This window comes from Kwoniella botswanensis, chromosome 1 (assembly GCF_036426115.1).
Source record: "Kwoniella botswanensis chromosome 1, complete sequence".
Taxonomy (NCBI): Eukaryota; Fungi; Basidiomycota; class Tremellomycetes; order Tremellales; family Cryptococcaceae; genus Kwoniella; species Kwoniella botswanensis.
In genome coordinates, this window is record NC_088599.1 from 15246233 (window position 1) to 15260316 (window position 14084).

Genomic DNA, 14084 nt, shown 5'->3' on the forward strand with positions numbered 1-14084 from the left:
ATTAGCATTCCTCACTTTCTCATCAACATGAACGATATCTTCACTATATAACATTATAGTCAGCAAATTATCGCAAAGATGGCCATTCCAGCAGAAGAGGTAGATCAGGATTTATCGCATATACACTGGTGAGCTGCTCAGCCCCACAAGACTGATTCATACAAGATAGCTCACCAGGTAACAATCAATCAATCAATCAATCAATCTTACAGGTCATGGCCAGAAGCTATAGCAGTATGTCCTAAACCCGTTTTCTCACATTGGTCTTATGGTGTATACTGATCACCTTGAGTACTACAGGCCAATCCGGCAAGATCATTAGCTAATGCAGATTTAGCGTGAGCTCCAATTCCTCTGTATACTTAAAAGGTCAAGCTGACATCGCAGCACAGGCTGGATTATTTTGCCTACTCTCCATTCTGGGATTCCAAGTCGAATAATAACGTTCTGAGGACGCAGAGGAGGGTGGAAAATCCTACGTATGGTCATGCAGAGGAGAAAGTGTGAGTCGCCCCAAACCACTCTTCCCCTTCCCGAAACCAAGATGATGGGTAAGGGAGGGGAAGCGATACGAATGTTCGATGTAATAGGGAATGACGTCCTAATCCAAAGTGTTTTGACATAATCATAGCGAGCTCAATGCATTCAAATCTGGTTTCGAATATATCGTATCCCACTCCCAACCTCCAGACTTGTTTGTGATCCAGAAAAGGGAAGTAGATCCATCGGGAAAGAGAGATAGAGTATCTGGGATGTGGTTCATATTGCAGGAAAGGATATACCAGTCGCCGACTGTTTATGATGTGGTGTCTGCTAGGCTGGTGAGTTCGCTTTATACGCTTTACCGATCTGTTTCGATGAGGGGAGGAAGAACAAGACCGCAGTTGATGCAGGGAAATGTCCCGAATGACCTTCCGTATTTGAGTGTACGCTGATTATAGGTTATGGATATAGAGAAACGCTTCACAACTGATAACCAGTACCCTCACTTCATTATCTGAATCTCATCCATCTTCGAACCCTCGATCCACCACACAATGGCGATCCCTACCCCCAGAAGTTGCATCGAATATGAAAGCAAAATCCACCCTTACCACTGCTGCTGATCCTATAATGGAAGATCAAGCGGATCAAAATGGACAGATCGGATCTAAAGAAGAAGAAGAGGAGGAGGAGGAGCAGCAGCAGCAGCAGAATACATTTGATTGGCACTTGTTCCATTCACTCCAGACGACTCGATTGGCACTTTCCAAGCTTGATGAGTTATCTACGAAACCAATAAAGGAAGCCGACCCAATGGATGAGTTGAAATCTATAGAAGCTCAATTATCAGCTCAATTTGGTATCTCCTCTTCCTCTTCTTCTCAGCAGCGACAGGTCAGACCACCAGGATCGATAAGATCGAATTCTGTTAAAGGTCTTACACCCAACCCAATGGGTCTAGGAGTATCACCTGGATTAACGGTAGAATCGATGGGACAAACTCCCAATTTGGGGAATTTGAATGTAGCTTCTCCTAGGAATTTGTTGGGAATGGGTATGTCGCCTGGTGGTGTCACCGTACCTGGCAGTGTGATGGGGGCAGGTGTGGGAGCAGCGTCGATAGGCAATGTAGGTTCGCCGATGAACTTACTCCAGTAATCGTTCCAATATCATTTCAATCATCTTATATACCTAGCATCGATTACACTTATACCTAGCATCGATTATACTTATACCTTGTACCTCAGATCAGAATTGTTCGTTTCCTGCAATGTTACATCAAGATACAAAAACTGCATCCAATGCATCAAAATATTTCACACATGTATATACACTAATGTCCTAAAGGATTCATTGTCTCCCTCCTAGCGAAATTCACCAACCTCCTGAAATCTCCAAACGCCTTGGGAGTCTCGGACCTATCGTGACCTTCTCCCGAAGCTGATGCGGACCTTAGCAAACCCGGTAGACCGGTGGAACTACCATGATGTTGTGAGAACATTCCACTTCCAGATACGGGCGATGTGACTCTTTGAATATCAGCATTACCTCCTGGACCCGAAGTAGTAGATGAAGCGGGAGGATCCATGTCGATATGAGTCAAGAAAGACGTATCGGACAGTTCGGAGTTGGTTGACGTGACTGATAAGAAAATATCGAGCAGTTTCTGTTGGTCGGTTCGAGGAGTACCTTTGAGGTCTAATATCTGAAATACAACGGGAGACAGATTCTCAGCGTTGATCGAGTCAATCTTACTTGTACGATTACTCACTTTCTGGAAATTACTAAAGGATCGATCACCGATCAACAAGCAATAATTCTGCACGAAACCTGCAGAGACAAGGAAAATGAGCTACAATTGGGCCTACGGGGCATATATTTGATTATATAGCTCACCTTCTGGGGGATCATCGGGAGCGAGAATGACTTTCAACATAGTTTCCAGCTGACCAGTATTCTTCGTGACGTATTTGGTATATCTATATTATGGCAAACGATCAGCTCATTCCCTGATGTGTACAAGATGACTGCACATACATATTAGTGGAGTTCTCCGGATGGGGTTCAGGCAGATCCAATAGACAGGCCTTGACAGCTTGGACATCGAGCAAGATCTGACCAGCCCCATGTCTCTCATCAGCTACTGGACTGGTCACACCACGTCATACAACTTACCTGTTCCGCACCTATCTTTTTCAATGGTCGACTCTTGATTACGGACTGGGTAAATCTAGTGATGACGACCCTATGATCGTATATTTAATTGAATCAGCTGATTACTCGGACTTTGCACGAGAGAGTAACTAACCCAACAGCTTTATCAGCAAAATTCCGGATATATTTCTTCCCCTCAACTCTACTTCTAACAACCTCTGCGACCTGCTTGATCGATCCCACTAGATCTACTATATAGGCCGATCTCCCTGAAACGTTTTCGAGGTGCATCCAAGGCGTTTTCAGGATCGCAGCGAAAGCGGGCTCGCAAGATATTTCGAGTTCTCGTAAGATGGTATTTATACATGATGAGATGACACTGTGATGAATGTGTTAGTTACCACGCCAGAAACATGGATACTCTGTTTCTGGACAACTTACGTTGAGAACGTGTCCCGCTCATTCTGAAAAGATACCTCTGGTTTGAACTCCTCTGCAATTTTGTCCTTCAACCGTTCTTCGAGCTGTAGTAGGGACGAATGCTTAACTAGGTCTTCCGTTTGTTTGTGATAAATGAGCTTACCTGCAAAGAAGTATTTTGACAATATTCCGCTGTATTGAGTATCATGCAAGCGTTCTTCACTTCTCGTAGATTATCTCTCCCTTCTAACGATCTACGGCCTGGTTCCCTGTATATACAATCAGCTTACCAGGAGTGCACGAACAATATAGCTGACTTGCCTTTTTATGCCAGCTAGCAGAACGTCGTCTGTTCGTAGATCGATTGTCAAATGTAAGCTTTCATCTCCGTGTTTCCGCACTGAACTTCAGACGAAATTACGACTCACCTGAATATATCTTCAACCATTTCGCAAACACTTTGCTCAGCTTCCTCATCGGTTCACCTTTAGTATATTTCTCGCACTGTTCCAGAGTCTGTCCGTAGAAATAGAACAGTTCGGTTGAAGAGGGAAGTACAGTCGGGACGGGAGTATCTGATTCCTGCTGCATTGCGCCTTCCATTGATGAACGTGATCGAGGACCTCTATAGGCTGATAGCATATCTGCGATCGCCCTAAACGAAAAGTCAGAATCATTGATAATATTGTTGAAGATACGTGAACGGTCCTTACCTATCCTGAGCATCGACGTAGACGTTGAAGTAATTATCGAATATACTTGATATGGTCCATTTGGGCGCTGCACTTGCTCCCCGCGATGTCAATCCACCGGCAGTGATATCTTCGAACTGGTTTTCGAATTTCAAAGTCAGCAAATTTGTCTGTTGGTACACAGTAGGCACTTCAGAGGCGAAACGAAGAACCCACAGGCATGTCAAATCTCCTCGCGAAGCCAGCTTCGAAGTCCAAAGTAGCCTGTAAAGCATCCAGTAAGATGTTGACAGCAGGTGTAGATTTTCCTAATACGTTCGCTAGATCACTTCTCGTATATTCCGCGAAATTCGATACCAGCAACCTGGTAATTTCCCATGATGAAGGGAACAATGATGCATCCTCTTCGTCGTGGTGTTTGAGTACTCTTCTGAACCATGCGTATCTCCTAGGTACATTATCCAGCTGACCGGCCTAGACAAGCAGGCGAACAATCAATCATTCAATCAGTACATTAAAGGCGAAGGCAGAGGAATGTGGAGTAACACCTCACTTCGTCGGTAGACCTGAATATCCGTCGGTATTCTGCTAATTGCAATTGAAGATATCTCTCGATTATGTGGTTTCTACGATACAATGCCATGCAAAATAAGCAAACATGTTTTCTAGGATAGAGAACTACGAAAAAGCTCACCTGAAATCACCGCCTAGTACATCGATCACATAACACACTTCTGAGACAGTCTTCCTATCCACAGGTCGATTAGGGTCCTGCTTGAAACTGTCATACACATGTCTTCAGCTATTGTGACCTTGGTTAGGTCTGCAGAAAGGACCCACAAAGCATCCATCTCCACGGCTACTTTCTCCTGTATGGCCTTACGGTCCGATTCCGCAGCTCTAAATATCTCTGATACGGCAGGAATGTTGGATAATGCTTTGAGGGGAGTCAAGAGGTGTGTTACGGCCTAGATGGAATGATAAGTCAGCAACTGCTATTAATGAGCCTTTAACAGAGAGAGATTTCTCTTGTCAGACTCACGGATAAAGCTTGGGACATGTCTTTATACCTTTTGGTAGGTAATAATTCTTTCAACTGAGAATGAGCATTTTCTATAAGTTGAAAACTCGTCAGTAGATCATCGGTGGACGTATATGAGCATGAATCCTAGCTCACTCAGCATTCCCCACCTCTCTAACATCTGTATAGCACTGGTCAAGTTCGTCTTGGCAGTATCCAATCTCTGTATATCAGTCGTGATGGATTTGACTATCGCTTCAGCTTCTGCAGCTTTCTCTCTAATTACATTGATTTGAAGCATGAGTTGCTAGTTTTATCCATCTGATCAGTCCATTTATATCTTTTCGAGGTCCAACGTCGGATAGGTATAAAAGCACAACTCACACTGATTTGATTTTGTATTTTGGACATTTTACCAGGATCCTGATCCCTCTTCAATTCACTTTTCAGCCTAGCTACTTCCTCCCTCACATCCATTATCTCAAGCTGTAGTCTCGCATGGATCTCTTGATGCCGACTTAGCGATTCAGCTGAAGTATTCAGGCAGACCCATCAGTATCTGTGTTGGTCAAGAAATAACAAGGGCATACTGACCGTCCGGGAAATCCTCTGATAATCTAGCCATAACATTCTCGTTTGTCCTACTTGCGTTCACCGCAAGTATACCGTTATTGGGTTTTGCAGGTAGGAGAGGCGTGATGGGCCTCGAAGTTGATGAGGATGCCATAATGCATATCCCATGAATGAAATATGAAGAGTAGATTGAAGTAAGTAGTGAAATGTCTTGAATGTGACCGAGACACGAAGGAATGACGAGACGCCGACACGAGATTATCTTTTCCGATCGCGTAAAGGAAGAATATTGATTTTCTACTTAACACCATCATATCAGTCAATCGCCAGACTCTGCGCGATGCATAGAAGAAGATGGGAGCATTCGATCCGATCATAACGTATGAGAAGGGTACATACATAGAGACCGATACGGGTAGTAAGTTATCCCTCTACTTTCTTTCATTCACTCACTCCGCCCTCACTTGTGAGTATCGATGTTTGACGATTAGCTTTTGGATATAGACAAAGTATCCAGAAAAGCATCCATCACAGGAGCCACCAACATTATACTAGGTGGCAAATCCATTATTCAGACTGGATCGATACTACGAGGTGATCTGAGGAGGACAACGGCAGGTCAACATGTCGTAATTACCATGGGGAGATATTGTCTGATTGGAGAAGGGTCGATCGTTAGACCTCCTGGAAAGATGTACAAGGGGTGAGCCATTCTGATTAGGACTTAGGACTAAACACTTGGGAACATGGTATCTCTCTAGTAAATTGCAGCTGATGTACGTTTCTATCAGATCATTCACATTTTATCCTCTGAGGATATCAGATTTTGTCCATATAGGACCTAATTGCATTGTAGAAGCAGCTTCGATAGGTTCAGGTGTGGAGATAGGGAAGAACTGTATAATAGTGAGTATCGATCAATCGTCAACACTGGCTGTGTGTGTCTTAGTACTGATTGACCTGCGACTTGATAGGGCAAATTCGTGATTATAAAAGACCTAGCTGTGATATTACCTGATACCGTCTTACCTGAAGGAGAGGTCGTTCCCAGTATGTCCATATGGAGTGGTAATCCAGGTAAGTCAATCAGACCCACTCAATGTTAGATAGTCTAGCTAATTCTGTCCATCAGGTAAACTTATCGATACTTTACCAGAGACATATCAAGAAACGATGGAGGCTAGATGTAAATCCTATTATCAGAGATTTAGAGCTGCTTGATTTGATTCATAGCAACGTATAATTTATTTCCAATATCCTTGACGAAACCTGTGACTGCTGTGTATTAACGATATTTAATGAATGTATGTCATACCGATGCATTTTATACAAGATATGTGTTTTAATTATGAAAGCAAGAACTGATCGTACGTACTGACGTATATTGTATCGTTATCATCAGTGGTTCATATTACATTTTATATATGTTCAACAAGAACTCCGCTTATGCGTTCAGTGCTCAACAAGATGAGAACTCTATCCATCATGCTTACCTGAAACGCCATAACACCAATCACCCAACCTACTTCTTTTCGATCACGATCTCTCCGCTGTTCGGTCTACTATCTCCTCCACCACCTAAACTCCACAAAGTCTTTATACTTTCACTCTTACTTATCGTCCTATCCCTCATTCCCTGATCCCTATCCTTTTCCTCTATACTAATTCTTCTGGAATGTATTTTAGGTGGACTAGTGTACATCGAAGTTCTTTGCCCTTTCGACATCTCTTTCAATCTTTCATTCTGTTTCTCATCAAAGGCACGTAATACCTCTACGGCCTGATCGGGATTTTCGATCGATTCCAATGGAATTGGGAATTCGTTCTCGACCTCGTTGGGACCAAGGACAGAAGATAATCTACCAAGAGGTGTAGATCGATGTGAATGTGACTGTGATGAAGTGGATGATCTACCAGAACTTGCTCTGAAGCTTGCTCGACTCATCGGAAATTCCCCTTCGCCTTCCTCTTCATCCTGTTCTGGTATACTACCAGGTGATGGAGTGGATTTGTTGATCCCCATGAGTTTGAGAGTAGCTTCCATCCTATGTCTCTCTTTTCGATCTTCCTCGTCTTCCTCGTGGATCTCAAGCTTCCTAGCTGTACTGGATGACGATCTCGAGCCCGTTGTATTGACTGATTTGTAAGATAGTGTGAGAGGTCTTAGGGAAGATTTGGAAGATTCGGTAGGTGAGGTATAAGAGGAAGTACCGAATCCTAATGATCGGAAATCCAATGAGAACCCTCTCCGAGCCTGAGGAAATTAGATGCAAATCAGCTAGGTCCCTCGCTCCCAGAGGTGGAAAGGAGCTTAGAATAAGACTTACCCGTTTCTCCGACTTGGTTTCATCTGGTACAGCTGGCGTTGCGCCCGTTACTGGTGGGACTACAATTTTTTCTGCGGGTCCAGTCATGGCCCTGACCATCATGCTTAACGGTCTAGCTTTCTTCATTTTGACAGCTTCAGTCTGAGGTTCCAGTATTGCGGGTAGTTCCTCCGAGATTGGCGAAGAAGCACTGGGCATTCCCCATGAACCGCCATTGACATCTTTCAAAGCTGGACGAGAAGATGTGGAAGTGGATCGTGTACCGGCTCGTCGAGTCTTGTAGTCTACCGAAAGTACATGTTCGAAGCCTTCTTGGGTGATGATACGGTCTATGATCTGCAAGAAATATTATATCAGCGAGTTTTCCATTGCTAAACTGTTTCCTGTTGAATGAACGACCCACCTTCGAGCAATAGAGCGTCAGAGCTTTGTTTGATTCTCTCAACTGCTTCACCTCGGATCGTAAGGCTGCAAAGCAAGTGAGTCGAATTGACAATTGTTCTTTAAACGGGATGAATCACTCACCTATCACTTCTGCATTTTCCCGGTTGGCCGAAGTTCCACTCTGTCCAGCATCGGACTTGTCATCATCTACCATACTCAATTCACTAGCCAAATCCATTCCTTTATTACCTTCATTCCTACTCGAATGACACGCCGTCCTATTCTTTCCTCCTCGTCCACCCCTTCGTGATTGTTTAGGAGGCGCCAAAAAATCGTTGGTATCGGTATAACCCAAGTTGGTAGCGAAGAATTGATGATCGTCGTCAAATATCGGAGATTGATTTTCTAAATCTGAGTTCAATTCACTCATCTCTTCTTCTAATTCCGAATCAATTCCCTCCTCATTTCGATTATTCGCCTGGTCCTGGTTCTGGTCGAGATGATTGGAAAGTATCCCACCTTTCTCCATCAATTTACCATTCATGGTCCTCTCTCTTATCAAGAACTCCCAACCTTCATTCTCCTCCTGCAGCTCTTCATTCAATATCTTCAACTCGTGTAATTCCCTAGTCAACGTATTCAATTTGGCCAATAAGGTTGAATGGGATAAGTTGATAGAGGCTAATTCATCTTTCAACGAAGCTATATTCTCCACCTCGGGAACTGGAGTGGTTGATCGACTGCTCCTGGATGTGGAAAGTGTTTTGATACGCTGTTGTAAATGATTTTCTTGGGCTTGTAAAGCTTGTCGTTCAATATCAAAGGTTTGTTCCTACAGCAGCACAAACGGGATCAGATCCATACTCCATCATTCCAGGTTCAGGATAGCACAGTTTGACGTCGGTCGCTTTGATGTGCAGCACTCACCTGCTCGATATACCTCTTCTGACTTTCCCTAGCTAGTCTCTCAGCTTCTGTCAATCGCTTTCTCAACCTGTCGAGCAGCTCATCCCGTTCTTCTAGATCAGCTTCCATACGAGTCTACATGTGTAAATCAGCTGCGTTCTTCATCACATACGCTGCAATATACCATCTTACCTGTTCATTGAAAGCTTCGTCGTTTTTACTTTGTAACGCTGAAACACCCTTCACTAACTCTTCGTGCTTTTCTTCCAAGCTTTTACGTTCAGCTTGTACATGTTCCAATCGTTGCACCAGCTATCACATGTTCATTGAGCTCCAATCGATGAAGTTGAACAGGAGAACGTACTCACATTCTCTTTGTCTTCCCACTCCCTCCTAAGCGCATCTTCCAACTCCTCCCGCCCTGCTCTGGCCAATTCCTCTTCGCTCCGTTCCCTCAACCCTCCCATAGTGCCATCCTGCTCCTTCACGCTGGGCGAAGCGAGCATGTCCGATTCTGTATTCTCGACAAAAGATGATTCGGGCGTAATACGGGGTGTAGCTCGTGGTGAGGGCGTATAGGAAGTACGTTTTCTGTTGGGTGGAAGGGGTCTCGAATGAGTGGTCAGGGGAGAGGAAGAGGAGGGTGATACGCCTAGTGACATGATGGGCGACACTGAATATTCACTAGTCTTGATCCAATCCCTAGATATAACTCCCTCTTGAATCACATCAACGGGTATGACTGAGATCTCCAGTGTTCATCGAGAGTATTGTCTTCCGTAAAAGTTCAATTGGAATCAATCAACCCAACTCAACATCTCGACGACGCGCACAGATTTCGTGTTGTAAACACACAAAAAACACAAAAATATGGAGACTCCGCATTTCTTGCCACGTGAAAACGACGATCGTTTCTGTGGCGCATAATCCCAACAGAAGTGCTCTTATCAAAGGACAGCGAATGGTTACACATGTGAGCAGGTCCTGTGACCCCTGATGTATTTCTCTAAGATCACCACGGAGGAGGAATTTGAACTGTATCACATGTGCATTTTTTAGCTCATATTTCAAGCTAAGCAGCTCTTCGTTGCCTGGAGCAAAGAGGTATTGACTCAGCTGGGCTGAGATCTTGTCCTGCGCATCTGTGGTGGATACACTGTTAAGAGCCGAGATCCTGGTCTGTTACCGTAATCTAAGCTCCCTGTACTGGAAAGCGAAGGGAATGGGTGACTTCCAGTAATTGTAGGGGTCTAAGGTGGAACAACAGGAACTGGTCATCGTCGACCTCTTTTATACGATCACGGCGGGCTTTATAGGAATGAACGCTTACAGTCTCAGTGGAAGTTTCAGCGGTGAATGAGGTGCTGGGAGTCCGATCATCGTCTTCGGAGGAGTCATATTCCTCACGATGTTCCTAGGCGGAATTGACTTAGGGTGTTGCAGCTCGGTCGAAGAGTAAGAAGGACCACTGACGATGAGTAGGCTGATAAAATTTTTATATCTTTTGCTGAGGCCCGCTAGCTAAATTGATCTGGTAGATTGCTCTCGAGAATTTCGGGTACCATTCGTGTTGACATGGTGAGAAAGGAAGTGCACAGAATAAATGATGTGTGAATTCAATCACATGCATAGCTGCGTCACATCGATGCCGCATGACATTGAACGCAAAGGTAGCAATGCGCAGAGAAGAATGCGAAGATGAGAGATGATTCTGATCAGTGTGACTGTTTCTGTGGTATTGGCATCTGAGGTACTAGAATGGACCTGGCAATACTCGCCGGTGAACCATCGAGCTCCAGTTATAGAATAATTACATCTGCATCATCAACACCTCCCAGAGTCCTCAGAATCGTATCATAGTCACTCTTGCGTCAATTTGCATGGCTGGAAGTGTGCAATCATGAGTCCAGCTGCTCGGTACACAGATATCACGTAAGTCGATCGTTTGACCTTCGGAGGGCATCGAAAAGATCTCCGGCCACACTCTAACATGTAGATTCCGACGGCGATGCGAAGCGCCTCTTACTAACAAGCATCAATATAATCTCGTTATATCTGACAGGTCACTCTGGATCCCGTTGACAAGCGGTGTTTTCATTGTGAAGTTGAAAGGGTAAGAAAGATCACGATGAGTGAAAAATATATCTGCTGTGAGATGTACTGTGTGTCTTGTACCCTGTTTTATCATGATGATGTAGATCAGGGCAGTTCAGGGTAAAACAGCAAGCTCGGCAAGTTTCCCTTGATTCTTCACCATTACACCTGGAATTGATTCCGCTAATGACCCAGTACCAACTTGTCCAAAGGTCTGATTAGAAATGTTGTAATACCTGACGATTACCCTAGTCATACGCCGTGAGAGGGAAAAAAGGTTTCCAACATTCGTCATTCCATATTCTGCTTCTACTCGTTATTTGCTATGTGCTGGCTGTACTTCGAACGCTGTATGCCACCCGTGAACACTCTTGTTTCCTTCGATAATTCTATCACCACTGGACTGTATACCGCATAACTCGATTCATCGCTCGACAGACTGTGATATATGCTAGTTCTCGCAATAGAAGATCGATAGGGAGAATTAGTCATTTTCAGTTCACGCGGCATTGGTTAGGTTGGCTCCACTCGCCGTACACCTTCATTCCGCCAAAGACTCCTTTTCTTCTTCCACACGTTATACGCTATATTCTAATCGATAAAAAATCCAAATTGCGGTAGTATCACATAGAATCAACATTTCGCAGGAACATACACGGTCTAGAAGCGTCAAGAGATAATTGTCATTTATGCGAGACGGAAGATTGGTATCTCGACTGTGGATATAAGGGATATTTATCAAGACCTTCAAGAGTAGGAAGAATCTCATCGAATAGAAAGAAGTTGGGAGGTAGTTTCCCGTTGTTGGCCGCTTATTCGTGCGTAACTTTTGCTTTCTCTTCTCCAAAATCTCGTCTTCTCCTGTTCGATGGTATGTTAATATCTCGAGAGGAACCGAACCATTCATTCCAACCATTGAAACCTTTTGGCTTTTCACCTGAGATTTAAATTCCACTGACGACGACTCCCCCCTTTTCGTAGATCATGGGACATGAATCAGATACCAACGCAAAACCTCAACCTCCGCAACGTCTCCCTTCTTCATCTGCCGCCTTCCTACATCACCTCCATACCAATCCTGCCTCTCATCATATAACTCTCTCCGCCAGTCATAATGGTGCTGGACCCAGCTCGTCTCCACGATCGATATCAGTCCCTTTAGAACCTACTGTCGTTGAAACCAATAAACCCACCAGTCCTCCTTATCGATCTCCCACGAAAGCGACTACCTTCCCCTTGTCTCCTGTCCCTCAGCCAACCGCTGGCCCTTCGACATTCAGCGGGCTGAGCCGGAACCCATCCGCGAAACGAGCGAGACCGAAAACTGCTCCAGGAGGCAAAGAAGGGTACACTTCGTCACCTCCCATTCCCATAGATCCATCGCCGGTTTCTTCAACAGATCAAAGTGCGATGGGTAACGAACAACTGGCGGAGATTGCCGGTTCTGGAGATTCCTGCCTCGCTACGTTTGCCCAGGAGGAAGCGGGGTTGACAGAAGCTGTAGACATGCTTTCGGTATCAGGAGGAGAGGAGAAGGAAGGCAAGACATTCTTATTGGGAAAGGCCGGTTCATTGGCTTCTGGTTCATCCGACTCAGCTAAACAACAAGCCAGAGCTCCATCGATACCTTCTATGGACTGGACCACATTCTCACACGCCTACGCCCATGGTCTATTTGACCCTAACAAGATTCCCAACCCTCCTCATTCGGGTGATTCACCCACAGATGTCCATTCAGCTCACTCTTCTCCAGGAAAACGATACTCTTCAACCTTACCTTCACATCTGGGCGATAACACCAGCAGCTCAGAGGGGTACAGCTCCAAGAGTTCTGGTGGATCGACGATGACTTCCGTCAGCTCAGCGCCTTCCACGTCTGCAGGATCAGTCAGACCTGGATCAATGGCAGCAGCGATGGCAGCGAGGAAAAAGGCATTCGAATTGGAAAATTTACCAGATCGAGCTCATGATCAAATCTTACGTCCAGATAAATTGGCATTACCTTCCTACTCCCTCGCAGCAGCTACGGTACGAATGGCATCTTCAAGATTGAGGGAATCAGATTTCGCTCCACTCGCCATCCCTAGTCCCGAAAGGGAATTGTTAGATCCGATGGCTTCGGTCTGTTCGACAGACTCAAATGGTACGATGAGAGATAGTGCAAGTTCGGATCCCGGTTCATCAAGATTCCCTTTACATCGAAGCATGTCTAGTGCAGTTGGGACCAACACATTCGGTAACTTGCGATTACCAACTATCCAAGCCAGTCCTGTTAGTACACCAAACGAACCTCACGGAAAAGGAATAGTGAAGATTTCTGAACCTGAGATATCACCTCATAAAGTACGTCTAGGCGTGGTTAATAGTCGCATTCCGCCTGCCTCGGCTCCATTGGAAAAGAGAGGTGGTGATCCAGAAACACCTACGGATTACTTCGGTACAGCCTCACCCCTCGCTGCGGCAAGTTCATCCTCCTCCTCCACTGCCGATGATCCCACGCCGAAGATCACTACTGGTTCTAGAACTCCTGATCCACCTGCCCGTTCCACACCACCCAGACCTAGTGTTGAGCAAATCCCCAACATCGCTCACCCTCAGGATATCGGACCGTTATACGATAGATTGGGATGGTTGCCTGCTCCACTTCCCCCGGATGAGACTGCTCGTCGCAGAGCTCTATACCGATTCAACATCCTTCATACCGCCGCAGACCTAAATTTCGACCGTATAGCACACATGGCCAAACTCGTATTCAACCCCAAGATTGTCCTTATAGCATTGATAGATAGTGAGACGCAGTGGCACAAGACTCAAAGTGGATTGGGGGCAGAGGAAGCAGCTAGAATATCGAGTTTCTGTAGTCATTCGGTTCTTGCTAGGTGAGTCCTATCTGTGTGTTACCATTACTGATCAGATATAGATCCGACGAACCCTTTGTTGTACTCGATACCAAACTCGATTGGCGATTTGAGAAGAATCCTCAGGTGGTTGGTGCACCACATATCCGTTTCTACGCTGGAGCACCGCTAC

The 14084-nt window shown here is 45.1% G+C and overlaps 5 protein-coding genes across 5 annotated transcripts; 3 read left to right on the forward strand and 2 right to left on the reverse strand.

The window, feature by feature from the left end:
- Positions 1-78: 78 nt before the first annotated feature.
- On the forward strand, positions 79-1641 carry L199_005766 (uncharacterized protein; the record flags this gene model as incomplete). Its single annotated transcript, XM_064891471.1, has 6 exons — positions 79-128; positions 213-234; positions 301-338; positions 393-503; positions 632-821; positions 955-1641. The coding sequence occupies 6 exons, from the start codon at positions 79-81 to the stop codon at positions 1639-1641; spliced, it is 1098 nt and encodes a 365-aa protein (XP_064747543.1).
- A 175-nt stretch (positions 1642-1816) lies between these two features.
- On the reverse strand, positions 1817-5497 carry L199_005767 (uncharacterized protein; the record flags this gene model as incomplete). Its single annotated transcript, XM_064891472.1, has 19 exons — positions 1817-2188; positions 2255-2313; positions 2380-2462; positions 2521-2597; positions 2659-2728; positions 2792-3016; positions 3079-3161; positions 3221-3326; positions 3379-3406; positions 3486-3712; positions 3771-3886; positions 3966-4223; positions 4303-4375; positions 4444-4530; positions 4590-4717; positions 4792-4862; positions 4927-5077; positions 5155-5300; positions 5365-5497. 19 exons carry the CDS (start codon positions 5495-5497, stop codon positions 1817-1819), a joined length of 2493 nt encoding a protein of 830 aa, XP_064747544.1.
- A 200-nt stretch (positions 5498-5697) lies between these two features.
- Positions 5698-6564, forward strand: L199_005768 (uncharacterized protein; the record flags this gene model as incomplete). The annotated part of the gene is made up of 5 exons (XM_064891473.1): positions 5698-5761; positions 5848-6046; positions 6135-6249; positions 6318-6420; positions 6476-6564. The coding sequence occupies 5 exons, from the start codon at positions 5698-5700 to the stop codon at positions 6562-6564; spliced, it is 570 nt and encodes a 189-aa protein (XP_064747545.1).
- A 301-nt stretch (positions 6565-6865) lies between these two features.
- On the reverse strand, positions 6866-9622 carry L199_005769 (uncharacterized protein; the record flags this gene model as incomplete). The annotated part of the gene is made up of 7 exons (XM_064891474.1): positions 6866-7597; positions 7671-8006; positions 8074-8138; positions 8196-8886; positions 8982-9095; positions 9153-9272; positions 9329-9622. 7 exons carry the CDS (start codon positions 9620-9622, stop codon positions 6866-6868), a joined length of 2352 nt encoding a protein of 783 aa, XP_064747546.1.
- Positions 9623-12038: 2416 nt separating this feature from the next.
- L199_005770 (uncharacterized protein) lies at positions 12039-13937 on the forward strand (the record flags this gene model as incomplete). Its single annotated transcript, XM_064891475.1, has 1 exon — positions 12039-13937. The coding sequence occupies one exon, from the start codon at positions 12039-12041 to the stop codon at positions 13935-13937; it is 1899 nt and encodes a 632-aa protein (XP_064747547.1).
- Between the last annotated feature and the right edge of the window lie 147 nt (positions 13938-14084).